General features: G+C 34.4%; 3 protein-coding genes across 4 annotated transcripts; all 3 read right to left on the reverse strand.

The window, feature by feature from the left end:
- Positions 1–1,421: 1,421 nt before the first annotated feature.
- LOC145568687 (putative protein phosphatase 2C 21) lies at positions 1,422–13,673 on the reverse strand. Its single transcript, XM_081628110.1, has 11 exons — positions 13,538–13,673; positions 13,269–13,392; positions 11,929–11,992; positions 7,475–7,583; positions 4,721–4,859; positions 4,248–4,373; positions 3,027–3,150; positions 2,848–2,924; positions 2,561–2,613; positions 1,772–1,826; positions 1,422–1,694 (listed from the first exon to the last, which is right to left on the reverse strand). The coding sequence occupies exons 2-11, from the start codon at positions 13,383–13,385 to the stop codon at positions 1,515–1,517; spliced, it is 1,044 nt and encodes a 347-aa protein (XP_081484236.1). The 5' UTR covers positions 13,386–13,392; positions 13,538–13,673; the 3' UTR covers positions 1,422–1,514.
- A 3,275-nt stretch (positions 13,674–16,948) lies between these two features.
- LOC145566402 (uncharacterized) lies at positions 16,949–18,025 on the reverse strand. The gene is made up of 3 exons (XM_081625833.1): positions 17,632–18,025; positions 17,362–17,534; positions 16,949–17,104 (listed from the first exon to the last, which is right to left on the reverse strand). Exons 1-3 carry the CDS (start codon positions 18,023–18,025, stop codon positions 16,949–16,951), a joined length of 723 nt encoding a protein of 240 aa, XP_081481959.1.
- Positions 18,026–20,478: 2,453 nt separating this feature from the next.
- Positions 20,479–25,695, reverse strand: LOC145568688 (uncharacterized). Of its 2 annotated transcripts, XM_081628112.1 has the most exons (11): positions 25,515–25,695; positions 25,103–25,173; positions 23,375–23,432; positions 23,147–23,229; positions 23,032–23,072; positions 22,906–22,932; positions 22,709–22,790; positions 22,595–22,635; positions 22,441–22,467; positions 21,574–22,110; positions 20,479–21,472 (listed from the first exon to the last, which is right to left on the reverse strand). In XM_081628112.1, the coding sequence occupies exons 3-10, from the start codon at positions 23,387–23,389 to the stop codon at positions 21,737–21,739; spliced, it is 690 nt and encodes a 229-aa protein (XP_081484238.1). In that variant the 5' UTR covers positions 23,390–23,432; positions 25,103–25,173; positions 25,515–25,695; the 3' UTR covers positions 20,479–21,472; positions 21,574–21,736. The 2 variants fall into 2 exon arrangements, with proteins under 2 accessions (XP_081484238.1, XP_081484237.1); XM_081628111.1 differs by having other exon boundaries at positions 23,375–25,173.
- Between the last annotated feature and the right edge of the window lie 1,523 nt (positions 25,696–27,218).

Genomic DNA, 27,218 nt, shown 5'->3' on the forward strand with positions numbered 1-27,218 from the left:
AGTTGGTCATGTTTAGGCTAAGGTTACCCAGCCTAGGTTCGAGATCGATTTATATTCGATTCGGATAAATTTGTATCGGGTTTAAAACAAGTTTGAATTGGTTAATTTAAGGTTGGATGATTTTGGGTCGAATTGATTCTGGTTCGGTTGAGTTCGTTTCAATTGGAATAGGATAACATTGATTCCGTACGTATTTGGTCAATTCTAATTTAGATTATTTTTCATGTTGGTTGAATTTGGGTCGAACTAACCATATATTTTTTATATTTAAGAAATAAGGTCATTTTTAAACTAGAGTAATTATTGAGCTATTAACTTATTATTGGGTCAATACCAAATCATTCGTTCATGTGTCATTTTTCATATAACGTCATTAACACTAACCGAATGTTAGTTTTCTAATAAGACTAGTTCTTGTTTATTTTTAATCTTTAAGCCAAATAAATTCGATTCATCAATGACTTATCATACCTACAAAAGTGAGATGAAAAGGAATGAACAAATGACATATATTGATATATAATACTCCGTAGTCATTAGTTCATTACTTATATGGATGAAAACCCAAATTTAAGCGGGTGATAGATGGATGAGCCAGGTAACGGGATGGGTCGGAGTCGGGTGATGAGACATCCAACCCATCACCCGACCCACCCATCCACCCATTAAATTTACACATATAAACATATCTTTTTAATAATTTAATGTCTACTTGTAATGTTAGGAATTGATATGTTTTAGTAATAAGGAAAAAGTATTAGAACAGTGTATGATTTTAATTAATTAATCACCTTTTTTTTTTTTGTCAAATCTTTATTTTATTTGTGAAAGTGCAAAATTGTATTTAAATTTTCTTATTTCACCCGACTTATCATCCGATCCACTTGATTCATCCATGTACGATGGATGGATCGATTGTGAATGTAGGTAAATTAGGTGATGCATGGATTGGGTGACAGATGGATCGTTGGTGGATGGAGGCGGGTGAAGCATCATCCGACCCATCTCCGATCCATTGCCATCCCTAAAGAGAATGCCTGATTTTCTCTATTGCATTTGTTTTTCATTTCATACGCAATTTTGTCCTTTTTGTGTTTTGTTTTTGGTACTTTTGGCTTTTGGTTTTTTTGAGATAGGAAAACACTAGCTATTTTTGAAACATTCCCTTATGAGAGCAAGACCATTAAAAGAAAAATAACTTTGAACTATTGTCATAAAAGTGATAAAACATATCCCATTTCAAAAAGAACGAAAATAAATTGAACAAATACACGTAGTTGGAAGTACTGTGTGATAGTAACAATGTATGTAGTATAAAACTATTTCAGCCGAGTGAATTCACCTGAGATGTTAACGGTCTTTCTGCTTACACTACATCTTCAATTAGCAACCCTTCCACGATTTGTTTGACATCAAAAACATGAACAAAAAAGCATACACTATACTTTTTATGTACAGAGTACATAGTCAATGGAAAAGAAAATCTGGTACATCATTTTAGGAAAAGAAAAAATTCAACTTTTTACATGTAACTTATCAAAAAAAGGATGTTCAGTCTCAGCACCGGAACTGGAGGTTGCAGATTTCTTCAACTGAACCAAAATAATGGTCATATTATCACAACCTTCACCACCAACAGAAGGCGCCAAGCATTTGTCCAATACCCGTTCACTTATGACAGAAAGTTTAGTTTGCTGCAGTGTTACAAGCGCTTGCAGTTAAATACTAGAACAAGACAGACATTATTGTAAGAGAGTAAATTAAGAGTTACCGATTTCAATTGTTGATGTACAAAGTCTACTACTTCTTGGCTTGACATGCAGTCCCTGAGCAATAAAATAAGACAATAAATCAACAAAAAAAAGAGAGAAACAGCAGCAAAACCATGAAATAATAGACTAGGTAAAATAAAAATAAAATTTATCTATGATATCATTCAAAGTCATCATAGATGCTATTTTAAAGAGAAATTTTGCTACGAACCAGTATATCCAGACATTTGACAAAATATACACCATTTGCATGTGCATCCAAGAAGATACAAATAAAGAAGATTGTAAGCTACCCTAATTGTTGGCTACTTAAGGTTAAAAAAAAAAAATCTATTAACTGAGCACTAAACAGAAAATCAAGTTTCAGAATTTCATTTGCATGGGTAATTTTTCGAAGTTATCAAAACGAGAATATATAAAGTTAAATCAACTAATAGAAGAGCCAATTATTCCAACTTTTGCAAAGAGTAATAGTTGAGGCCTGCAAGAAATCATGCACAAGGAAAGCCAAATTCCAACATGTGAGCAGTTGAGCACAATAAACTCTATAATTGTAAGCTACTCACAATTGTTGGTTACTTTAGGATCAGAATTATTCAAAAAAAAAATCCTATCAACTGAGCACTGAACAGAATATCACATTTAAGAATTTCATGTGCATGGATAACCCTTCAAATTTATCAAAACAAGAATATATCAAGTTCAATTAACTAATAGAAGAACCAACAAAGCTAACTTCTGCAAAAAGTGACTGTTAAGTTCCGCAACAGATCAAGCAAAAGGCATACCAAATTCCATCACATGCGATCACAATGAACTCTATATCTTCTGAAAGATCAACCTGAAGAGGGATAATAATGATTACATAAGTGTGACAATTGATAAATTGTCATTTTACAGTAGGTGAAACATAACAGGTCACAAGAAGTGAGCCACAAACCCACTATTGCAATAAAAAATTGTCCATGGCAACAGTTCTTGACAGAAGAACTCTAGATTCCTCTGCTGCAAAACTACATGCAACATTTATATTATATACAATCTAATAGATGTGTCCATGCAACATTGTACATACAGTGTTTAAGTCAGGATTTGCAGTAATTATTTGCTCTTCAGCTGGCAATACATTGTTACGCTTGAATTCCATGTCTCCTGCACACAATAGGTTTTATTTTGAATGCCCCAACAGGCGAGGAAAGCAACAAAAACACTGACAGCTTTCTAATGGACAAATAGCTCCAACAGGTATATCACCAATGGCTCTTGTCAAGTTTAAGGATCCATTTATCCGTCCACCATGGATAAAACCACCAGCTTTCAGGATCCTATCTTGCTCAGCCTCAAGTTCAGGTTTGTGATCCTTGGATAATTCATAAGCCTGTACAAAAAGATCAGCATCGTAGATGCAGAAAAAACTAGTTACTGGGATGATTATCTTACATTCTTAGCGGAGCATATAAGTAATGATGGACATTCCTATTAAAAAAACAGGAACAACAAGACGTGCCATTCATCTCAAATATGCATGACATTTTATGCAATGAACCTAGTATACCTTGTCATTTCCCCAATCTTTTCCCAGGGAAAAATATTGCTTAGAAGAGGTTATAGGACAGGGTTGTCAATAGAAAAAAAGGGTTGGGCGCAGGCAACATTAATGGTTTTCACCCTTCTACTCTTCATGAAACAGAGGCATAATAGGGTCATTATAGGGTTTTAGTGACCACCAAATAATATTAAATATTGTAGCGGACATATCAACAGACTCAAATAGGGTCGAATATTCTCTTTTCTTCTCTCTCTTTTGTGGTAGCATACATTTGTGCCTCTTCAGCGTACTCTCTCTCTCTCTCTCCTCTGTGCTTAAAATTTTCCTTAGGTGATTTACTTAAGACAATTATAAGGTAATATTGGATTCCATCCACTTTGATTATTGGATGATATAAGTTTAAGCTCACCATAATTTGGAAGCAGCTCCTTAGTCGCCCTTTAGTTTCTCTCTGCCTCTTTAATAACCTTCCTCGAGAGTAACAACTGGGTTTAACCATCTTCTTTTTTATAAAAATGGAACCTAAAGTAGTCACTCGAATTTACTAAATAATACTCAAATTCAGATTGCTCGTATTAATCATATTGAAGTAAATTTAATTGATACTTCATATATTCTATACATACATAGATTTTTTAACCATTACTATACTATAATTTTCTTATCAAAATAAACAATTCTTCATCGTTTAACGTGACCCGCTAATGACCTTTTACAACTGGCAAAAACCATTACACCCTGACCCTCGACTCACTAACAATTTTGAATGGTGATCTCTCTTTTTTTTTTGGGAAAGGCATGCAAATATCACAAATACAGCAAGCATGGCAAAGAAACATATTTACTCTTTTAATTGCTAAACTAGGTGTGGGGTAAAGAGGGGAAGGGCATAGAAAGAGGAAGAGGAGGGGAAGAGAGAGGATTACTTGACCACACTTAGACATCACACAACGAGAGTCACCAGCATTAGCAACGACTAACTTGTCATCTTGGATTATTAAAGCACATGCCGTGCAACCAGATGTTGGTTCCTCCAAATCAGAATCAGACTCCTGGTCGTATATCAAAGAAAATGGGAGTCAAAGAACCAAAATCATGTTCATAAAAATAAACAAATAGATGAGGGGACATCAAATGACTACATAAAGTAATAAGCATAAAAGATATAACTAATTAAAACAAATAATTGTTGATCATCATAGAAAAGCAAGCTTTACCTTTATAAGAAACATCGATGGCATTTAAAGTTTTACTAGCCGCAGAAAAGAAGCTATCAATCCACCAATAAGCAACAGTTGACAAGCAAAAATACGTGCCAACTCATAGCATCATATATTGGTCAAGTTGAATCTGATAGAAAAAAGGCCATGTTCTAGTTTGTCCAAAACAATGTACTTACCTCATTTGATACCGCATCAGTTTCAGCCTCATTTTCACCACTCATGAGAAACAATTCATCATCAATCCCATCATTTTTCTCTCTACCCTCCCAAATTAATTCTCTCCATTTTTTGTTTGTACGCATCATTTCATCCATTCTGCAAAGTGAGCAAAAAATGAGCCAGATTTGTTCGTGTCTTAACATCCTCGGTTGTTCTTTAATGTTCTACACAATATGCAATTTAAGGAAATATTGAACACAAGGGTGTGATCTACATGGAATAATCACTTTTGGTTCATGTAGCTGACCTCGCTTATGGGATTAAGGCTTTGATTGATTGAACACGAGGGTGTGATAAAGTAGGGTAAAGTAAGAGAGAGAAGGTAAAAAAAAAAGGGTTTGTGTAAGAAAATGGTAAATAAAGTAAGAGAGAGAATGAGGATGTATGCAACAATTATGGAATAAAAAATAACAAACTAAAATGGAATGAACCGAACAAAAAAAAAAGGAGTAACTCCCTCCTTTTATTTAATATCTCAACATGGAGAGAAATATGCTTCCCAAAGCACAATCTTAAACTCAATTATAAACATAAAATGTTGACATTGTGAAAGTATATACCAAGATGAATCTAATCGACCCTACATACTCTTTCCTTACATTTCAATCACATTGTAAAACATTGCAAAATTTAAAGAACATAGAAAGTCTCCCTTTGTGTTTTAATAAGTGTTACAGTTTGACTTTTTTTACTAATCACATAATGGTTTTGACTTGATTAATTTACCAATATATAAAAAACAAATGTTATTATATAATATATTGTTGGATTCGTTATAATAATATAATGTATACTTTCATATTATAAAATTTCCTATGATTTTATTAACATATAATTAAACAAATTGATGGTCAAAGTAGTATCTTGGCATGCGTGTTTGGTCAAACTGTTACACTTATTAAAACACGGAGGGAGTATATTATATAGAATAGTCTTTCAAAGTACAGAGTAAAAGAGCTAATAAACAGTCCTAAATACACACATGATGGGCATAATCATCGAAGAGAAAACAAGGTGCTTCACTTGTTAAGATCAACATCATTGAATGTCGTGAAAGATGACCATGGACACTATCTGTCAAACCTATCTCTGGCAAGCTTGCACCTAATAACAAATAGCAATTAATGTTGCCTAATCAACAAAATTTGGGAGGGGAAATTTAATTAATCATAAAATATATGGGTTCAATTCATACAATAGAAATGTTTTAGAAGCACATCTTTTTCAAACGAATCACTAATCCATTAAATCTGCAGATCCAAAGTAGAAGTGACTACATCAAATATGTCCTTTGTAACAATGTAATGAAAATAAGAGCCCAAAATATCTGTATGTCCAACTCTCCATTGGATCAATCTTGACTTACCAATTAGGTAGCATAAAGCAAAGACGGAGATGGAAAAAGGCAATTCTAGAAACTATGAAGCAGGTTGGCATTGATATAAACCAACTTTTAGAGTTGGCAAAGAATTTCATACATTATCACAAGTCCAAAATCAATATAAAGACAGATAGAAAGGCAATTATAAGGAACATGCCTATTGGGGGAAAAAAGAAAAAGAAAAAGGATAAGTACTTTAGCACAACCCACAAGTGAAACTCATAAACTAGCTCAACAATTCCACCGAGGGTATGGGGTTGAAATTAGGAACGAAATCAAGATGATATGGGTTTGGTTTTGGTATTTGAATCTTAATAGCATATGTTTGGTATTGGAATGAAGTTATTTATACTGAAAGTATTGATATGAACCAACCTTACCTCCGCCCTAGGTTTCTCAATCCCATATCTTAGGGGTCGTTTGGTTCAACAAATTGGAATGGAATGGATTGGGAACCCATACCACGGTGATATGGATTGAGAACCCTATACCTTGCTATACTTGTTTGGTGTGAAATTGAAATGGATTTGTAACTAGTTAGAGTTGGTATTTAGAATGGAATACCTTTAGAATCTTTGGGGTGGAGATGGGTATGAGATTGTAGGGTTTTAAAATGGAGTTAGATACCATTAGTATGAGACTCCATGGCAAAAAATGCATAAACAAACATTGGAATGGATTCTACTTCATTCCATTTAATTCCAAAAGGCCCAACCAAACACCCCCTTAAGGATTTGAGGTAAAGGTTTAAAAATGCTCAAAATTATCAACTAAACACACGGTGTAGGATTTGAGGTATAGTTTAAAATTCTTAAATTTATCAACCAAACACGGTATGGATTTAGACTGTCTAAACTCATACCTCATTCCTAAAATTTGAGAACCAAACACTCCTCCTAAAAGGAAGAGAGTATTGATGAGGATCTGGATTCACTTGACAACCACGAGAACAGAGAAAATGAATATGAGAAGGTTGGCCCACTTCAACACCTTTTTGGGCAAGAGGAAGCAAACGATATTTAGGGATTTGATGAGTGACTGAGCAGATTCCATACAACCAAACTTTAATCAGGTTTGTCAACTATAACATAATATAGGATAGGTGGTTTCACTGCCAAGATAAAATATTCCTTTGAGATGATTTCGACACAGATTACTCTAGATGTAATAGACACAGTTTTCAAGTAAAAGGCCTTATCTACAACCATGATATGTTCCAGTCAACTTTCAAGTTCCAAACTGACACATAAAAATCTAAAACCATCTTTATAGTACATGAACTTTCTAATGAATTGAATACAATGCAGCCCTGTTTGAAAAAGAAAATAACCTGAGAAAAGCTCTACGCAGTGCTTTTGCCAAATCACCTTCCATGTACGCTTCATCATTAAGTAACTCCTTGTGAAGAAGCTTTGCACAAAACTTAGCAACTGCTTTCCCTGTCAAATGAGAAACCCAGGCTTTAGAATTAAATTGCAACGCATTGTGAAAAAAGTTATCTATCAGTGGTGACAGTGGTTCAAGCACAAGCTGAAAGAATACAAGTAAAGCAAAAGTTTTAAAATAAAAACAAATGGGGAAAAAAAAAAGAGAAAGCATAGGAAAATGCGTTGATTGTCATTGGCATTTTCAATAGATTGGAAAATCAGGGAATAAAATGAAGAAATTGAGTAGATGAGAAATTGAGAATTTAGGAAATTATTGATATATGGTTGTTTAAGCAATGCAATTAAATTATCACCAAGGAGAACAGGAACCCCAGAGCTTCGAGTTGCTAAACAGTGGACATTACCATAAGCAAACTCTAAAATAAAACTTCATTTTTCTTTTGTTGTTCCTTCCCCTCCACATTTTTTTTAAGTACAGCAGTTCCCTACTGTCCCTCTAACTTACTCACTTGCCTTCTTTTCAAGCTAATCCTAACAAATAACTTATTATGCACCTACCAATAATACCGCTTTCCCTAAACCCAATGCATTGCAGCATCTAAGTCTTTCACTTGTCATATTCTTGTATGTCTTGGGCTAACTTTAATGTTGATTTTCACTATCTATAAATTTCATCCATCTTCAGCAAAGGCTGTCCTTTTTTCTAGGGAGAGAAGAGGTCAGAAGAAAAAAATCCATAGAAACAAATTCCAGATGCCTTCAAAAAATTCCTCCACCCCATCACACCCCACCCCCCCACCCTCCTCTCTCACGCTCTCACACTTTGCACTCTTTGCAACAAACGCCTACGGGAAAGCAGAACCTCCATGATTATTTAGAAGTATTGTTTATCTAGTTCCCCTAGTTCCTACAGAGCGGCTACTGTACTATGAGAATACAGAAACACCAACAAATCTTTAAATTAACAGCTGAACCAGCAAGTCACTTGTAAAGAATCAGAGCAAGCCACCTATGGGTTATACAAACAACAGCCAGCAGAGAAAAGGACAGGGTCTGAGACCTCTGAGCACTATCTCAATCAAGGTGGTGAGGCACAACCACACCTAGCAACAGCAACTTAAGGCTGCAGCCACTAGTTGGCATATTAGGATAGTGACAAAGGGGTAGTAAAGTTAGTAATTAAAGCTGTACAATTTAGCTAAGTAGTATAAATAGGTAGAGAGTGGCTGAACGAAGATAGGCAGAAATTTGGTGTGAACCCTCTCGAGAGTTATGGCCTAAAGCCATTGTTGGAGAGTTGTGAGCTAAACTCACAGTTGGAGATTAATAGCCTCAGGCTATTAAACCTATCTTTTGTAATCCTTGCCATTTTCAATCAATATCCAAGCTTTAATCCTAATTTGTTGCATGATTAAATCAGAAATATAAACCCAGAAAATCAGTTCATTCATCACTCTTCCAAATTGAAGTTCCATTTATAAGACAAACTTCAAAAGCTTTCAACCAATAAAAAGAAGAGAGAGAGAGAGAGAGAGAGAGAGAGAGAGAGAGAGAGAGAGAGAGAGAGAACAAAAGTGAAGAAAGTAAAACTCTGCCACGCATAATGAGTTGTCACTGCATATATGAGGAGAAAGCAGGCCTACAAGCTCCTCAGTATATGAAGCAGACCATATAGCTTATGAAAGAAGAAAGATAGGGAAGCAAAGAAGAAGTAGAGCACCACAATTTATTATGAAAGGAATAATAACATCAGCCATATTTTCCTTCAGGTTTTAGAGAGGAATTTTTTTCTTGAAGATAAAAGATAAGTAAAGTTAGAGGACAAGACATCCTCACAATTCATAACAGAAATGAAAAGCAAACAAACTGAGAAAACCTTCTTTAGACCACTTCCATCTTAATTATTAGTCAGCTTCAAACTTTCTAATCTCTACTCTAATTTCTTACCCAGAATATACATGTGACAAAGGTTTGACTTATTCCTCATCACAAACCAAAGTTCACAATCAACTTCTAAAGAATGGCCAGCTCATGGTCAACAACCTATTCTATAAAAAGTCACACCACCCACCCTATCCATTGGAGGAACTAAGATGTCATGCTGTGCAATTATCGGTAGGAACAGAATTTTCCAATCCATTACTCTAGCTCTAATCTTTATTAATAACAAAACTCATATTTGATACATGAACAGAGGTACTAACCAATTCGGTATTGTGCAAGACCAGTGACTCTCTAGATACTCTGGAACATAGGACATACAAATATTACAAAGTTTCTCCTTAAGCTGGACATCAATAAAAAAAACTCATGACTCATGGAAAGAGTAGTCATGTATCTCTCTACTAGTATCTGACCCTTGAACCTCCACCCACACACAAGGTGGGGCCTTCTTCACTAAACACATTTTCCCAATTTCCCATACACTCCTCAAGTTCACAGTAGACAGAACAGAACAAGCTCATAGGTAGGGATTTTCTTCACAAAATCAAATACAAATTCTAGCACTTCAATTGACAGAAAATATGAATTTGTTGACCATCAAAAAGATATTCTCACTTCCCAATCCACGTATTTCCTCCAATCCTGAGCTGTCGCTGTCTCTTAAGAATTAGACAACTTAATTAGTTCACATTCTCAAGCATAAGCATCGACTGCTAACTTGTGAAGTGGAATCAGAATAATCAAATAAATAAGTAAAATTGTCAGCACCTCAGTTCCAAAATCCTTAGGAAGCAACAATAACTAGCCTAAATTACTATTCCTTTTTTCAATATAATTGATCATTAAAAATCTAGAATATAGCGTATATTAAAAAAAAAAAAAAAAAAAAAAAAAAAATTAAAAAGGAAAGCAAAAAAAAATTAACCCATATATAAGGCATACACAATATGCATAAATCACTATGAAGCACAGAAATTTTCTCCTTTCAAATATCCCTGCTCCAGAAACGCAAGAAACATTACGTAGCATCTGGAAACAGATAGGAAACACCCCAAGAAGATTAAGCTGGCAATCAAATGTCTCAGACTGTCAGAATATCTAAGTATACTATAGTCGAAACTATGTAAAACTTAAGTAAGTTTTGCAAGCCATAAAACATAAAATAAAAATTCAATCACCTGCCATAAAAAATCTGGTAAATATGTCATAATCAACTCAGTTATATACCAGTTAAACTAGTTTTCTTATTTCATTTACTCTTAATTGTGTGTGAAAAACTGATAAGCAGAACAGTGCTTTTGCCATAATTTGTAGTCTCCAGCAAAGCACTTTGTAAATTGCAAGCTCAAAATGAAAGAGCCTGAAGAGAGAGAGAGAGAGAGAGAGAGAGAGAGAGTGCATAGAGTAAATGGAATATCAACCAGTCAAACGAAGAACATATGGTATAACCTCCCCATTTCTTCCAGACTCGTCACACAAGGAGACACCCCATAACCCCTTCTATTAGTCAAACAGAAAGAAATTTGTTCAGCAATGCTAAGACATAGAATGGAAAAACAAAGAAGAGCATTCAGGGGAGATTAAAAATCATGACGAAAGAATTTTATAATACCAAAATACACTACTCACATCTCTGTTTCAGCGTACATGAAAATTTCAAAAGAATCCCAGAAACAGCAACTCATAAATGTGAAGAAAGGTGTGAAATGCTTGAAGCAGAAAATTGGTTGAAAATTTTCAGAAATTTGTGTATCTAAAAACAATTCATGCCTTTCAATAATCATCCAAGTCAGTTTAGGCGTTTAATGTGTCGTACAGCTAATATGAACCACCATCACCCTACGAACAAGTATGACTATCAATGCAAAATAAATATTTCTACAGCCTGATTAAACCAAGACCATTATCAAACCAGATCTTTTCAGCCATCTGGTCCAAAACATTCCAGGCCCCCATTTTGTAGAAATCCAATAATTTACTTCCCCACAACAAAGAGTGATTAAAATGGAAACTAGCAACCAAATACTAATTAAAAGGCAAGATATATGTGAAGGCTCAGCTGTAATGCCAGGTATTTAGTCATCAGATCAGTAGAATTGAGAAAGAAGAAGAGAGCTTAGAGGAAAAATGAAAGCAAATTGCTATCTGATGTGATTAAATAATCAAGTGGGTTTATAATCACAGAGCTTCAAGTGGTTGGACACTCCAACTACAGAATAACATAAAGTAAAATAAACCCAAACAGTTATCTGCTTAATCTCTCTCCTAGTCCTAGACTGAGCACCTCGGTATATATCGGTCATCACCCTTTCCCTCTCTCACCTCTAGAAACTCACTCACTGCCTTCCTCTCCAAGCTAATTTACATGACCGAAAGTGCCCTTCCCCTAGTCTGGTCTACTACATTATTCACTGATGTGTGTATGTAATGGGAAAAATACATATATGTTTACCTCCATGGCCATCATATACAGCAAAGAAAGATGTAGAACTGTCCAAATCTGGAAGAGCTGCATGCTGTAGACAAGTAAAACATATTACTCATACGCTGGATTTAAAAAAAAAAAAAAAAAAAAAAAAAAAAGAAGAAGAAGAAGAATAGGTAGTAGCGGTAATTCTTCAGAGCAATTTTTTCATTTTTTGAGTTGATGGTGAGAAGTTAACTACATAACTTTCTCAGCACTTTAAAAAATTTAGAGACAGCAAGTTCTTAAATATCTTGCAGAATGAACAATGCCATTTACAGTTCCAACTCTCCCAGCCATATATACTCGATCCAGGGTGCACCAATTTAGAATTAGACCAAAGGTGATACGTGCCAAAGTAAAGTTTAGCAAGGCTTAGCACAAACCAACTCAATAAGTCATTAGCCTCCTTTAACCTTTACAAGCTCACAGACTTTGTCCTTGGTAAACCAATCATTGGATAGTAGAAAGACAGTGAAAGATAAACAACACCCACCAACATCTACATGTGCCTATGCACCTGCTAGATGATTTCAATACATATCAGATATCATCCGCCCTAAATAAGATGAAATAAATTTTCAAGCTAATTGCTGCGAAATTGAGCTTCTTATATTAAAAAGTATATATATTTAGTCAAATTGGAGCCTTTCTCAGAAAGGATCCTCATCTTCAGCAGCTTATATCCATTAGGAATCCTACCAGCTATTCTCAACAAATATCTCTTCTTAATGCAACTTAGCCCAATTTTTAGAACTATACTTTTATTGTGGACAAATGAAATAGAACAAAGTGCATTCCGGTCTTAAGAGAGGATCCAAGTCATTATTAAACCTAGCTTTTTGATGAAAGCAGAGAATACAGCCAGCATTCAACTTGTTCCCTAATGCTCTCCACCCCAACTACAGGCATCCATAAACTTGCTCGGCGAAAAAATTCTATTCAATTTTTTTTCCAATCAAATTAAGGTAAAAGGTTTCACTTTCATGTTCACTTTCTCATTCTAGTTCATATACCAAAACTATGTATTATCCCTATACCAAACCATGATAAAAAATAAACAAAGAACCAAATGTACTCATATAAATATACAATCCATAAAAAACAACCTCCTTCAAATTATTTGCAACAATTAGACATTTTCTAATCACACTTTATGTCAAATCGTTGCAAATAATTAAGTGTTTTCATATAAATATACAGTCCATAAAAAGCAGCCTCCGTTTCAAATTATTTGCAACAATTAAACATTTTCTACTCACACTTTACGCCAAATGAAACCCGTTGCAAATAATTTTGATTGTTTAAAGGCCATAATTTGAACATACCGCATCTTCCATAGATGAGCGCCACCCTTGCATGGATGACAACCCATATTTGACTCTATGATTTTCACCATCTTCAGACAACTTCTCAGTTTTAGGTTTACTAAGATATGTTCCCATTGTCAAGCTGCAAAATCAAGAAGTAATTTTAGTTGAATAATCCAACTATGAACCCTAATAATTGAATTGATTAAATAGACTATACTAACAATTGATTTGATATTAATAGCTAAGATTTTCAAACTGATAATCGATGATTAAAAGAAACTTACTTCAATAGCTGCTTCGATAATGGATATAAAACTCAGTAACCGCTTCAGTAGAGGAATTGGAGTTTACTTCAATGGAGGAGAGAGAGAAGTGCAGCTTTAAAAGTTAATTTTTCAAAGCTCCTTAAGTAAGAAGATATAATTGATAACATTAAGGAAAATTAATAACACGATTTTAAAACCAGGGGCGTTTTAAATAAAAAATAACCATTGGATCTAAATAATATCAACCGTTAATATTCATTCTCATTTAAGTTTTGGCCGTTTGTTAAGTTTTACTTCAAATTTTCGTAGGGCAAACACCTTAGGCTTATCATTTCTGAGGTGGTCTTAAAAGATTTTCGTGTTATTTTATTGGAGGATTTGCATGAATTAGCAACATCAAGGAGGGTGCCAGTTAAAGACTAAAATAAACCCGATCCACATTAATATTGCTGTAGATCGAGTAAAATCACGTGACTTATCACATTTTTTTTTTTTTGGAAGCTTCCTTCTAAGTTTCTCTCTCCTTAAGACTGATTATTTTCTCTCTTTTTTTTTTTCTCTCTCTCTTTTTTTTCTCTCTCCTCTTTTGATGTTCTCTGTATTACACTTCAACAATGGTAAAGGCGAGAGAAGGAAATTCGTCAAATCAACAATGGTGAAGGTGAGACATGGAATTTCATCATCAAATAGGAGTAAATGAAGAGGATTACGATCATTAGTTGGGCGGCCTTGCAAAAGTATTTAATTAGGTTTTCGATTACTAAGTTCAATTTTTTGTGTAAATCGTTCGATTCAGTTTAATTTAACTTTAGATTTTCAATTTTAGTGTTTAAATTTCTTTTTCAAGAGGTATTTTAGTATTTGATTTGAATTTTAGGGTTTAGTTTTTATTAGCTTAATTCTACTAGTTTTTTTTTATTTTTTATTATTATTATTATTATTCTTATTTTTTTTTTTTTAGTTTTGGTTCTTTCTCCTAAATTGTTCGTAGTCTTAGTGTAGGATTCTGATTTCATTGTTTGTCTTGTGTATTGATTTTAGTCGAAAAACTTTAGAAATTGTAGAATGTGTGCTTATGCATGCAAAATAAGAAAACAATTACAGGAGTTTTTGATTGATGATTTTATAAGCTTGGCATTCTTACTCCTCATTATAGCTTGATTTGCGTTAAAAAATTATAAAGATACTTACAATGTTTTAGATGATTAAAAAAAATAAAAACTGATTATAAAGCTACTTACAAATTTTTAGATGGTTAAAAATGTCAAGCAAATGAATATGATTATATAAAATAAAAACTGATTATATCATATCAAATGATTAACTTCTTATGATTTATGTGATGCATTGGTTAATTTATCAAATCAAAATAAAAAGTGACTATATCAAATTAAATATGATTATAAGATATAAAAAGTGATTATATCATATTTAACTGATTATGATTTATGTGATGCATTGGTTAATTTGCTTGTGTTCTTATTATGTGGCCTTGAGGTAAAGGATTGGTTACAGCTATGGAGGTCTCTAACTCCATGGTTTAATCTGAAGTGTCAAATTGGTAATAATGATCTACTTGAGGTTTCCAAGTGGGTGCTCTTGATTGAGTGATGTATGGAGTAATTTGTTACATCTATCTTTCATTTTAGGAGCATATTATGGTTAATATTAGTATTAGATTAAGTGTTATCTTTCTTGCATTTAGAAGGATAATTCATGTAAATTATAAATCGGGATATTACCTAATTTTGGCATGAGAATCTCTGTGGAGTGTAGTGATTCAGTTTAACATGCTCTAGCTTTACTTAAAAAGCCTGAGTAGCTTGCCAGTTTCTAGCAGTTAGCCCAAGTTCTCAAAGTATAGTTGCATTTGAAATGTTATTTTCTGTGCAAAGGAGAATGCTCTTGGTTATTTCTAAAATGAGTAAACACGCAGGTTACAGTCTCCTTGCTGCATGCTACAGCCATGTAGCCATTAGCCATATAGCTGATGATGTTGTGACAAAACTGGCTGCTATTTTAGAAAGTGATAACATTATTTATAGCCGGTGTCAAATTTTAGGTTTAACTAATAGAAGTGACTATATCAATATAAATATGATTATATGATTATGGTCATGTTTTTTCTAATATAATGATATTTCTTGTGATATAATAATGTTTTACCATTATTAACATGATTTTTGTGATATAATCATGTTTTATTTAATATAATGATATTTTTTGTGATATAGTCATGTTTTACACCTTTTGTGTTATACTCATGTTTTATCTAACTAGGTGTGGGAGTGCCCGCGCCCCAATTTCGTAAAATTGAACTTCGAGTATAGAACGTGCAACGTTTGAATATTAAAGGGGTGTTGGGGGTTTTTATGTATTCTTCATTAGTTTAAGGTTAGTTAGGCGGCAAAAGTGTTGTAATGACAATATGTAACACCTAAAGTGACTTTAGAGAAAAGGAATGCATGGATTGTTCATTAGTAAGTAGTTGACTAAAAGAAAACTATGTATGAATTTAATAAAGGACCATCGAAAACTTGTTAATTGTAATTAGTAACCGATATTTGATGACCTATAAATATAGGTGTTAGTTTTTCCTCAAAGTATTTGTTGTAAACTGATTTGGCACTTATTTAACCCCCCCCTTTTTTTCCAATTTAGCATCACCTTAGTTATTATCATGTTGCAGAAAACTATAGAAAACTATAGTATAAAGCTATATTGAAGATGTTAATTGAAGTTGCTCTGTGTTGAATTAATTTTGCACTTCCTGTTGATAATCTGAAGTCTATATCATGCTGTTCCTATCACCAAGTCTGCTGAAACTGCTGCTGAGCCTGTTATGAGCACTCCTAAGAAAGTAAAAGCTGAGGAGGGCTCTTCCAATCAGGCATAAGGAGTCATGTACAGAGAAACCAAGAAGTAATTCTAGAAGTAGTAAACTAATATTCTTATTAAATATTTCAATTAAATATGCACATCACAAGAACTTTTTTATTTTCACAATATAAGATCAGTACCATGTTTTGCCGTTAATTTGGTTTAACAACAAAATATGCAAATGATAGCATATGACCATTATCGGTTTGCAAAGAAAGATAAAAGGAGGGCAAAAGAGAATGCAAAATAGTTAGGAAAACATAAAGTTGGGATTTAAAAGAGTTTAGATGGGAAGGGGATTTCAAAGATAAAAAGGCTTCAAGAAACCTTAACATGCACCTATACAGTTTGTTTCATATATATAACTGCACACATGTTTTGTGTTTAATGCCCAAAAAAACATTACAGTGAGAGCAAACTCGAATACATCAGGAAATTGAATATGAGTGAGGCCAACTTTCAATTCTTCTAGGAAGTACCAAAAAAAGACCTGGTTTACAAAAGTGCAAATACTATATCAAAGATGACAAAAGCCATTACCCAAAATCTCTAGTAGTCACTGTGGCCATGATTTATACCAGCAAGTCGTAGAACATCATAAGAAACCACATTCTTTGTAGAATTGGCTGGATACTGAACTGGAGGTTTACTGGTGTGCACAATTACTTTGTTGGCCTTCTTTGCTCCTGAGAGAGCAACATATAGCTGTCCATGCGAGAAGCATGGATGTGGAAGATGAACACATACTTGGTCAAGCGTCTGTCCTTGAAATTTATTTATGGTCATTGCAAAACTCAGTTTTATAGGGAATTGCTTTCTTTGGAACTGGAAAGGATACTTGACAGAATCAAGTGGCCTCAGACAAATTCTTGGTATGAAAACATGTTTTCCTTCATGATAACCAACAGCTATCACACACTCAATGATATTTGGAAAGAAATTTTTGCATAAGAGGCGCGTACCATACAAAGACCATAAGAAGGAAGTAAATTACGTAACAAAATCACTAGACAATCCTTCTTTAGAACCAGTTCATGAGGACTTATTCCCCCAGGGCACAATGTGTTTAGAAATTCTGTTGGGTAAACTGTACACATGTCATTGAGAATACTGTCAAAACTCTTGTAAGTAACAGCTGCACCAGGAAACTTATCAATCATAACCGAAATCAACATCATCATTCATTGGCGTAAGAACAACCCTCTTTGTAAAAACATCATTGGTGAAGACACCTGTACTGAATTCAGGAAATGTGGCTGCCATGATTTCTGTAACAGGATCTGTATCATCCATAAGAGGATGAACAATTTCTACAGGCAACGGAACATAACTGTTCTCTGTCTGTTGTAGCTCTCCGTTCCCCAATGCCAACAAAAATGAAGAATACTGCGGATCATCTCTGGCTCTTATATTTTCAGTAAGCTTAAATTGTTGAAGCTTTGGCCATAAGTATGAAGTCACAATGCTAGCTTTAACTGCTTCCCGTTGTGTTTTTTGAGGAACAATTGGAAGCACTTGTCGAAAATCTCCTCCAAGAACAACAAGCTTGCCACCAAATAAAGTAGTATTCCCACACAAATCCTGCAGTAGTAAGTCCAAAGCCTCAAGGTTTTTTTTATGAGCCATCGATGCCTCATCCCATATTATTAACGTAGTTTCTCTTAGTAGAGCTGCAAGGTTGCTTTGCTTAAGGATAGCGCATACTAATGTACTTGCAGAATCAACAGGGATTTAAACTTAGAATGCGCAGTCCGCCTAGAAGGACTGTTTGCTGCAGCTATTCTAGAGGTGGCTGTTGGTAACACAATCTTATTCAACAACCTTATTTTAGCACAGAGAGCATTGTATAAGAATGTTTTACCCGTGTCACCCGGTCCATTAATGAAAAAGGTACCTGGCCTGTTATCTGTAAAATGCTGCATGATACAAGAAAAAGCAGCTTTTTGGGCTGGATTTAAGCACTCCCGGCAATCAATGCATTGTTGAGGAATAGGTGCATCTAAAAGCATCGATGATGTCTTTCGTTCGCCTTAACTCATCATCAGTTTCATCATCTATTTCATCAAGGCCAAAATCAGCAAATGATTTACCCATAGCTTCTAAATGTTGTTCTACAAATTTAACAGTAAGCTTTCGAACTTTTGCTGAATCACCAGGAAATTGGTGATTGAAGTCATCACACATAAAAGGATAGAACTTTGTCCATAATGCAGAAGGATTAGCAGGCTGACAAAAAATAAGAACTGTTGCAAATAGGAGGAGTAGTGCAGGTGGCATGTGTGTTTCACAGGCCTTATCAAGACAAAGAGTAACTAGATCTTCTTCTTCTAACAATCCTAGGCTGAGAGCTGCTTCTTGAAAGGTAGAACAAACATAACCATTTACAGTTCTAAGATGTTGAAATGATTGGGGATTCCTAACATGGAGCAGCTGCAACCTTAAATAAAAGCGTTCTCCCTCAGCTGGAAAAACAAAAGCTAGACGCCCAACTTGGATTCTTTTGCAAACTCTCTCAATCCATTCTCTACTTGATGCTTCCCACCTATAGTGCTCACAAAATTCACGTTACAAATAGCCTAGTCCACCAGGTACAGCAGCGTTCATAGCAAAAAATTCAGTGAGCTGTGTTCGATAAGGCTGGCCATTTCTGATACCCGATCCGAAATATCGGGTATCCGAAAATTTCGGATCAGTAAAAATTTGATCCAAATCCGATCCGAAAAATCCGGATATCCGATTTTTCGGATATCCGAAATTATCGGATTGAATCATCGGATATCTGAAATTATCGGATCGGATCATCGGATATCCGATCCGAAACACTATGCACTTTTTTTACTTTTCACAAAAAAATTGAAATGTAAATGAAATGTAAATGTACTGCATTATAAACAAAAAAATTGAAATGTAAATGATAAGAATGATAAGAATAAATAACTTAAGGTTCTGCATGTTTTTAATTACACTAAAGTAGTATTAGTTTTTGGAAAACACTTTAAAATTAGTAAGATTTGTATTAGCAAACCAAATAAACTTGCACATTATCATGAGCACACCCAGATAAAATAATGGAAAAATGTCAACTATTTTGGGAATCAATTGCTGCCCATATAATCATTACATAAAAAACAAATTGAAATGTGATTGGCTTTGAGAATTACATTAACGAACTCAGAGAATATTTTTTGTGTCATGTTAGTTGAATTTTAACAAAATCGAAACAGATCTAAAGCTAAATCCATCTTAACATCTTCTAATAATTGAAATTCTAGTATTAATTTTGTGAACAATATAAAATTTCCCAAGAAAACAGAGAAGAAAGAACAATACATATTAAATAACTTAATCAATTTTTTTTAAAAAAATAAAAAAATCATATTACGTCATTGTGGATTTGTGGCTGAGTGAGGACTGAGGACTGACGAGTGTCGAGTGGTCGAGTGATGAGTGACGGTAGCTCGATGAGGACAGTGGCTCGATGAGGACGGTTGGAGACGGTGGCTCCGATGAGGAGTTTTGTGTCTTTGTGGCTGCGTGAGAGACTGAGAGGAAGTCTGATAGAGTTTAAGGGTTTGAAGTTTGAACAAATGAGTATTGGTCTTTTGGGTTTTTGTCTTTTTGAGTATTTTGACAGTAATTTTTTTTAATATTAAAATATTAAAAATCGGATCGGATTGGATATCCGATTTTTCAAAAATTGTGATCCGAATCCGATCCGAAAATTTTCGGATATCCAAATTTTAAAAATCGGATCGGATATCCGAATTTTCGGATCGGATCAGTCGGATCAATTGGATCGGATTTTTTGCCCAGCCCTAGTGTTCGAGACCGCTTTGAATTACCAACAATAGCATCAAGGCGTTCATGAGAATTTAAATGGACCGTTTGTTGGTTCGGCAGATGAACCTGTAATAGCATACTGGAGGGTGCATTTCAAACAGATCAAATGAGAACAACCTCCATGCAGCTTCACATGGGGATACCCATCTTCCTGATTGGAATTGTTCTATTTCTCTACAGGTTCACCATTGGCTGGAATCACATTATAAGATATCTTGTCATGTCCCTTGTAAACATACTTGTACAAATATTTGACTGCTTTTATTGTTGAACAAACTTCTACATTCAAATGGCAATCGAACAACATAGATAGATAAGGATTATAAGGAATGACCCAGCAATTATCAAGCTTTTCACTAGTGTTACGCCTACGATACATTGGAAACCCGTCATCGTTAGTTGTTGTCTCGTCTGAGTACTGTTTAGGGAAGTTATATTTACATGCTGCTTTGTCTCCTTTTTTTACACATACATGAGCATTGTGGATTCAATCGACCACGAGGGCCATGCATCATATGTCGCAAGACAATTTTGCGTAACACTGGATCAGAAACAGATGGTATCTCAGCACAGACAAATTTGTCATAGTCTGCAGGGCACTTCAGCTTAGAGTGACTCATTAGAATAATTAAAAAGTGGGCATGAGGAAGCCCTCTTTTCTGGAATTCAATAACATAGATCATTGCAGCAACTTCTCCAAATATCTCATTGTCCATGATTTCTCGTTTCAGGGCTAAAAGCTTAGCTTGGAAGATTCTTACAACAAGATTTGGACGGTCCCGAGCAGATCCCCCTGGGGCTAGCTCAGCTTTAATCTCTGGCCAATTTGCATTGCACGTAATTGTTATAAAAAGATCTGGCTTACCAAATCTTTGAACCAAAGCCATAGCATTTAGATAACGCTTTTTCATATCCCTAGGTCCACTAATAAAAGTAGGTGGCAAAATAACTCATCGACCTACATTACAGGCCAACCTACATTACAGGCCAAGTTTTCTCCACTCTGCAAAGAATCCAAGATACCTTGATAAAGGTCTGCTCTGATGGTATCCTGGTTGTTGTGAAAATAATCCAACTGAGTGTTTTCCATCTTCACATACATGTCAATGATATACCGTTGCAAGCACCTCCCAGCACGCAACAACATATTACCACGCCGAAATTGTAACATATAAGCATAGTCTTCTCTAGGAGAAATGAATCTATCTACTCTTGTACATTTGCCAACTGCCCCTGCAATGCCCAAAAAAACGATTTAAGAACAAACCAATTCAGACTTTATTGGATGTCAGCTATACATGTTAGGAGAAAGAATTGTCATTTTGGAAACTTACGTGATGCCTCTGCATCCAACAACTCTTCAGCAGTATGAACAACACATGAGAGCACCAGATCCACATGTGTGGCTAGCTGTCGATGTCCCCCCCCTCCCCCAAGAATTTTATTTCAGACCTTGATTCCAGCCACACTCACCATGAGGAAATAGAAGTGGGTACTTCAAGGGGTCATACACCCGTAATGATGGTAGATACGATGTGATTCACTGGATTTTCCTGAAATAACAATATGAGGGCTGCAACTCTGGCTAGATGATGCACTGTCAGGCCATATACCAGCAACTTCATCAGTCGATGGAGCATTAAACACACGCTGATCAAGAATTGAGTTTTGGTTGAGAACAATATGTGTGTCTTCTGTAACATCTACTTCTCTTAATAACCGAAAGAAACGAGCATTTGTGTTATTCTGTGATATCTGCATCAGAATCTCAATTACATCTTCACGCAGCACAGGGAAGCAGCTAAGACGATTTGTAGCTTCATGCTGACCATCGTAAAAATACAACTGTAGATACTTTGGGCCTTCATTTCCTGGTAGAAGATCAGGGACAAAATGATACATTTGCCCATGCAACTTGAAAACATAAATTCCTTTATATGTGCTAGCATCAAAGTTGCCTCTCAATGAGCTAAAGGCAAATAGATTGTTATAGAGGCGTTCATATTTTCTAAAATGTAATGCATCCTCATCCTGTGATGTGAAAAGGTGAACAAGCTCTAGAAGGTATTCATTCATAGCAATTTCAATATCTCCATCACCATAGCAAAAGTGCAAGGTCTTTGATTCGAATTTTTTTACATAACAGTGTTAGCAATAATGAGGGAGCCGTAGCTTCTATGGAGATTTAGGCAAGGGCAAACCAATTGTGGCAGCAGGGACTCTTGCATCTGCATTGCAAATTATTGGAAATGTAAACATAAACGCATCTGCTTTTAGGCTTTCTAAAACATTTTTAAAAAAAACCAAAAAAAAAAAAAAACCAAAACAAAACAGGTTTAAAAAAAAAATTCTAACCTGTGCGTGGCTTCTTAGGTGGTCGACAGTTCCCTAGATCACTACAGAAGCATTGGGATTAGTCAGCTCTAAACCGAGACAACTATTTAAGTAGCATAGAAGATACTGATATACCTAACTAAAACAGGCTGAGGCCCCCCTCCAAGATCACGGCTTTTCTTGGTGTTTCGGGTTTTAGAAGCCCGAGGTCCATGGCCTGTGGCAGATTAACCACATAACATAATAAGACAATAATAGGTAACATGTTAGCTTTGTTAGTTGATTGAGCCATAGCAAAAAACACTGCAAAAAATCAATAGACAAGGGCAAACCAATTGTGGCAACAGGGACTCTTGCATCTGCATTGCAAATTATTGGAAACGTAAACATAACCGCATCTGCATTAAGGCTTTCTAAAACATTTTGAAAAAAAAAAGTTTTGAAAAACTGTATCTAACCTGCGCGTTGCTTCTTAGATGGTCGACAGTTCCCTAGATCACTACAGAAGCATTGGGATTTAGTTAGTTCTAATCCGAGACAACTATTTAAGCAGCATAGAAGATACCAATATACCTAACTAAAACAGGCTGAGCCCCCCTCTCCAAGATCACGACTTCTCTTCGTGTTTCGGGTTTTAGGAGCTCGAGATCCATGACCTGTGGTAGATTAACCACATAACATAGTAAGACATTAATGGGTAACATGTTAGCTTTTTTAGTTGATTGAGCCATAGCAAAAAACACTGCGAAAAATCAATAGACCCTAAAAAAACAACCAACTTATGTGTATAAGAACAACTACCCATTCCAAATCCATAATATTAGTGGCAACAGAGTTCCATTGTTTTCACATATAGCAACTGCAACAAAAACAAATAGAGATTTCAGCTAAACCTTTTAAATAAACAGCAATAAATGTTTGCAAGACTTAGTGTTAGTCCACGATGCAACAATAGCCTAGTCAATATACTCACTCTATAAAACACAAGTTAAGCACCCAAATACACCTGCTATATGTAGCCTTTTTTTTAAAAAATACACAGCTACAAGGATAGAGTATTCTAGGAAAGAGCAAGCTCACAGCGTGAATAGATTGAAAGTTAAAAGTAAACCCATGAAAATTTCATTATATAACCAAGTTAATCATAAGTACAAAATAAGATTCAAAGTGTAAACCCATGAAATCTTCAAATGCTTTAATAAGCAACTACAAAATGTGCTAAGCTTAATACAACCGAGACAAGATAATCAGCTCCTCTAGGAACAGCAAAACGCAGTAAGCAAAACTACAAAAGGACTGCAGGAATCTGCTTAGCACCTAGACAAATACATTAATCGAACATGGAATGTATGTTAAAGCACCAAACGAAAGGTAAACGCCGTACGCATGCTTTGCACATTTGACAACAGTCTTTAACTCTGGAAGACCAGTAACTAAAGGCCGTGAGGCTCGTGTACCAGAAGATAGAATGTACCAAAAACTATCATGCAATTCCTATGTGGCTGCAAATATATTTTTTTTTTTAATCCAGACACGTAAGAAAGGGTATAAAAGGAAACCGTGACAAAGCATCACACAGGTACAAAAGTACATCGTGTATGTAACCAAAACAAAGGTAAGAAATTGAGACAACAAGCAAATAAAAATAAATAAGCAATGCATCCAATATGCAGGACCACGATAAAAGAAGTATATCAAGTAAACAACATCATACAAAAAGAACCTTAACTACGCAACAAAAATAGAAAGGAGTAAAAAAAGAAAACATAAAACTGATAGCAGCAGTTACAAAAGCCATTAGAACAGAAACACAACTAGGTAGACATGAGAAGAAAGAATGAATACCTCACAGCCTCTGCGTAACAACACCACCAAGACAATAAGGCAAAATAGCAACAGCAAAACAAATATCTACCCGTAAATCTCCATACAACAAATAGTGCAACACGGACTAAATTTCCAAACAATCATCAGCACCGAAGAAGAACATGTGACAAACACAAACCAACTTAAAGGTCACAATGCAATAAGAATTAAGAAACTATGTAAATGCATTTTTGTATAATGTTAGGTTTCCTGAGTTCATATCAAAGTAGAAATCTAGTAAACACCCAGCCATCATTGTTCAAGTATTTTTGGCATACTGAATTTAAGCAATCTTTTGTTCACATCATGTCTAGTAAAAGAGAAAGCACGCGCCACAATTAACACTAAGTTTAAACAAATAAAACATAAGCAAATTTTGTAATTACCTAGACCAAATTAAACTTCCCAAAGAAACCAACAACTAACGGAAGACACAAATTATGCACAGTCCTTACATATATAGCACAAGTATTTAGATACACCCCACTAGAAAAAGACAAACTGTACTTATCAAGACCAAAGTGAATTCTTTTCTTATTGCATTAAATCAGGAACACAACTTGGTGAGCAGTTGAGCACCCACACAGTATAATCAAAAGCCATAAAAGAAGAAATACTCACCAGCCATTCACCACAAACAAGGTATTGGAACTTTAAACACACCTTACTCAATACACCAGCATAAATCAATATCTCCATCCTCCACAATTTGTGGGCAGGCATTATTTTTCGGCCTTAAAAAATCAAAATAAACCAAATTTAAAGTAAGCACTTCATCTAAATTTAATTAAATCAACTTAAAATAAACAAATTTGAAATAAACACTTCATCAAAATTTAATTAAATCAAGTTTAAATAAACAAATATGAAGTAAGCACTTCATCTAAATTTAATTAAATCAACTTAAATTAAACAAATTTGAAGTAAGCACTTCATCTAAATTTAATAAAATTCTTAACATCTAAACAAATGCACAGTGTAACTAATTTTGATGCACAACTAAACTCAATTAACAGTATTAAAAAATCAAAGCAAAAGCCACTACTAACCGAAAGAAATCAAAGGCAAATCTTACCAACAATGAAGTGGCGCAAATTTTGAACATCCATAATTCGACCAGCCCACCGACAAAATGCCTTGAATTCCAGATTAAAATTAATAAGATCAAATTTCTAACAAAGTGGCGGTCATTGATAACATGACAAAAGACTTGAACGTGTGGCGAAAGAAGGAAAAGCACGTGCCAGGGGCAGTTGAGGAATACTACTGTAGATAAGCTACACTACTGTAGATAAGCTACAGTAGTTCACTACTCATTTTTTAGATGTTAGGGATATAATTATATTTCTTGTGATATAGTCATGCTTTGCAACTTATATGTTACTTTTTTTTCAGGAATTTTATGCTCAATGGTTGATCATGAAGAGGGATGTAGAAGTTGTTGTTGAATATTACCTTGAGGAATTAAAAAGATTGAAAAAAATGATTGAAAATTTTGTAGATAAAAGGTCAAAGACTTTGCAGACAATTGAAGAGAACAGAAGAAAAAAGCCCGAAAAGAAGAAAAGATGAAGAAATCCGAAGCCAAAAAACAAAAAATTGTAGCAGCTAAGAAGAAGGAATAGTTGTAGAGTTCTAAAAGTAGATAATATGGATTAATATTTTTGGTATGTAATGACATTTACACGTGTAATGTCTAACAATGTTATGACATCTATATAAATCAATGAATCAAGTGCATGATATTATTTTAGTGTTTAACAACTTATATATGATTATATTAAATATGATTATGAGTATACCAAATATGAGTTTATAAGATGAAAAGCTAACAGATACACAACTTCCTCCTCTTTTGGGTTATATAATTAAGTACATGGCTGACAGGTATAGTTAATTTACTTTTGCATGAGAAGATCTGTTCTATGGTCAAGTTTGTATGAAATATTGACTCCTATTTTGGTCACTATATCAATTGAAATTTGATTATAAGGAAAAAAAAAGAGAGGAGTTTACAAAGTAAAATTAAATAAGATAATATGAAATTAAAGATGATTATGCCCAATCAAAATGGACTATACCCAATAAAAATGGATTAGCAAGTCAAAACTAATTATACCAATACAAAATTTATTATGCCAAGTACAAACTGATTATGCCCAATCAAAACTGATTATGTTGTATATGACATAGAAAAGTTAATAAACCAAATATACTAAAACAAATGAACTTTTGGAGTTGTAGAACCAAATTCTTTATGTCTTTTTTTTCCTTTTTTGTTGGCTTTTTGTATAAATCATAATGCCCCTTGATTCTCTTGTTATCTTTCCCTTTGGTAGTTGCTCTATCGGGATCCAATATAGTTATTCCTGATGATGATAATGCTTGATGACTTCCATCAGTTGTTGTTGTTTTTGTTTGTTGTGTTGCTGCTTTTGCCTTTTCAGCTGCTTTTGCTTCTTCGGCTGCTCTTCTTTGTTCATCTTCCTTGATTATTTTGTCAACAATAATGTTTGTCTTTTTGAAATTTTCTTGCTTTTGCTATTTTATGGCTCTTTAGAACTAAATTGTATTTCCTGCAAGTGAAAATATAATAGTCAAGATAAAATTGATTATATCATTATATATATAAATCAGATTATATTATGATAAATCAGATTATATTATTATAAATCAGACTATATCATTAAAAATTAGATTATATCTATGTGAACATGTTGACAATATAGCTCATATATTTCCTTCAAAGTTTCTCTAGTTTCACCAAATAAACAACCAC

This window comes from Chenopodium album, chromosome 11, assembly GCF_948465745.1.
Source record: "Chenopodium album chromosome 11, dcCheAlbu1.1, whole genome shotgun sequence".
Taxonomy (NCBI): Eukaryota; Viridiplantae; Streptophyta; class Magnoliopsida; order Caryophyllales; family Amaranthaceae; genus Chenopodium; species Chenopodium album.

Excerpts from the sequence above, each read along its gene's own strand:
- LOC145568688 (XM_081628112.1), bottom strand. Across the intron at positions 22,933-23,031 it reads ATCTAAGAAGCAACGCGCAG|ATGCAAGAGTCCCTGTTGCC; the intron begins GTTAGATACAGT and ends TTTGCAATGCAG. Across the intron at positions 22,636-22,708 it reads CCTCAGCCTGTTTTAGTTAG|TGATCTAGGGAACTGTCGAC; the intron begins GTATATCAGTAT and ends ATGCTTCTGTAG.
- LOC145568687 (XM_081628110.1), bottom strand. The coding sequence starts at position 13,385 with ATGGGAACATATCTTAGTAAACCTAAAACTGAGAAGTTGTCTGAAGAT. Across the intron at positions 7,584-11,928 it reads TGTATATGATGGCCATGGAG|GGAAAGCAGTTGCTAAGTTT; the intron begins GTAAACATATAT and ends CTCATTTGACAG. Across the intron at positions 4,374-4,720 it reads CTGATGCGGTATCAAATGAG|GAGTCTGATTCTGATTTGGA; the intron begins GTAAGTACATTG and ends ATATACGACCAG.
- LOC145566402 (XM_081625833.1), bottom strand. The coding sequence starts at position 18,025 with ATGGCTCATAAAAAAAACCTTGAGGCTTTGGACTTACTACTGCAGGAT. Across the intron at positions 17,535-17,631 it reads ATTTCCTGAATTCAGTACAG|CTGTTACTTACAAGAGTTTT; the intron begins GTGTCTTCACCA and ends TTCCTGGTGCAG. Across the intron at positions 17,105-17,361 it reads CTTCTTATGGTCTTTGTATG|CTATATGTTGCTCTCTCAGG; the intron begins GTACGCGCCTCT and ends TCGCATGGACAG.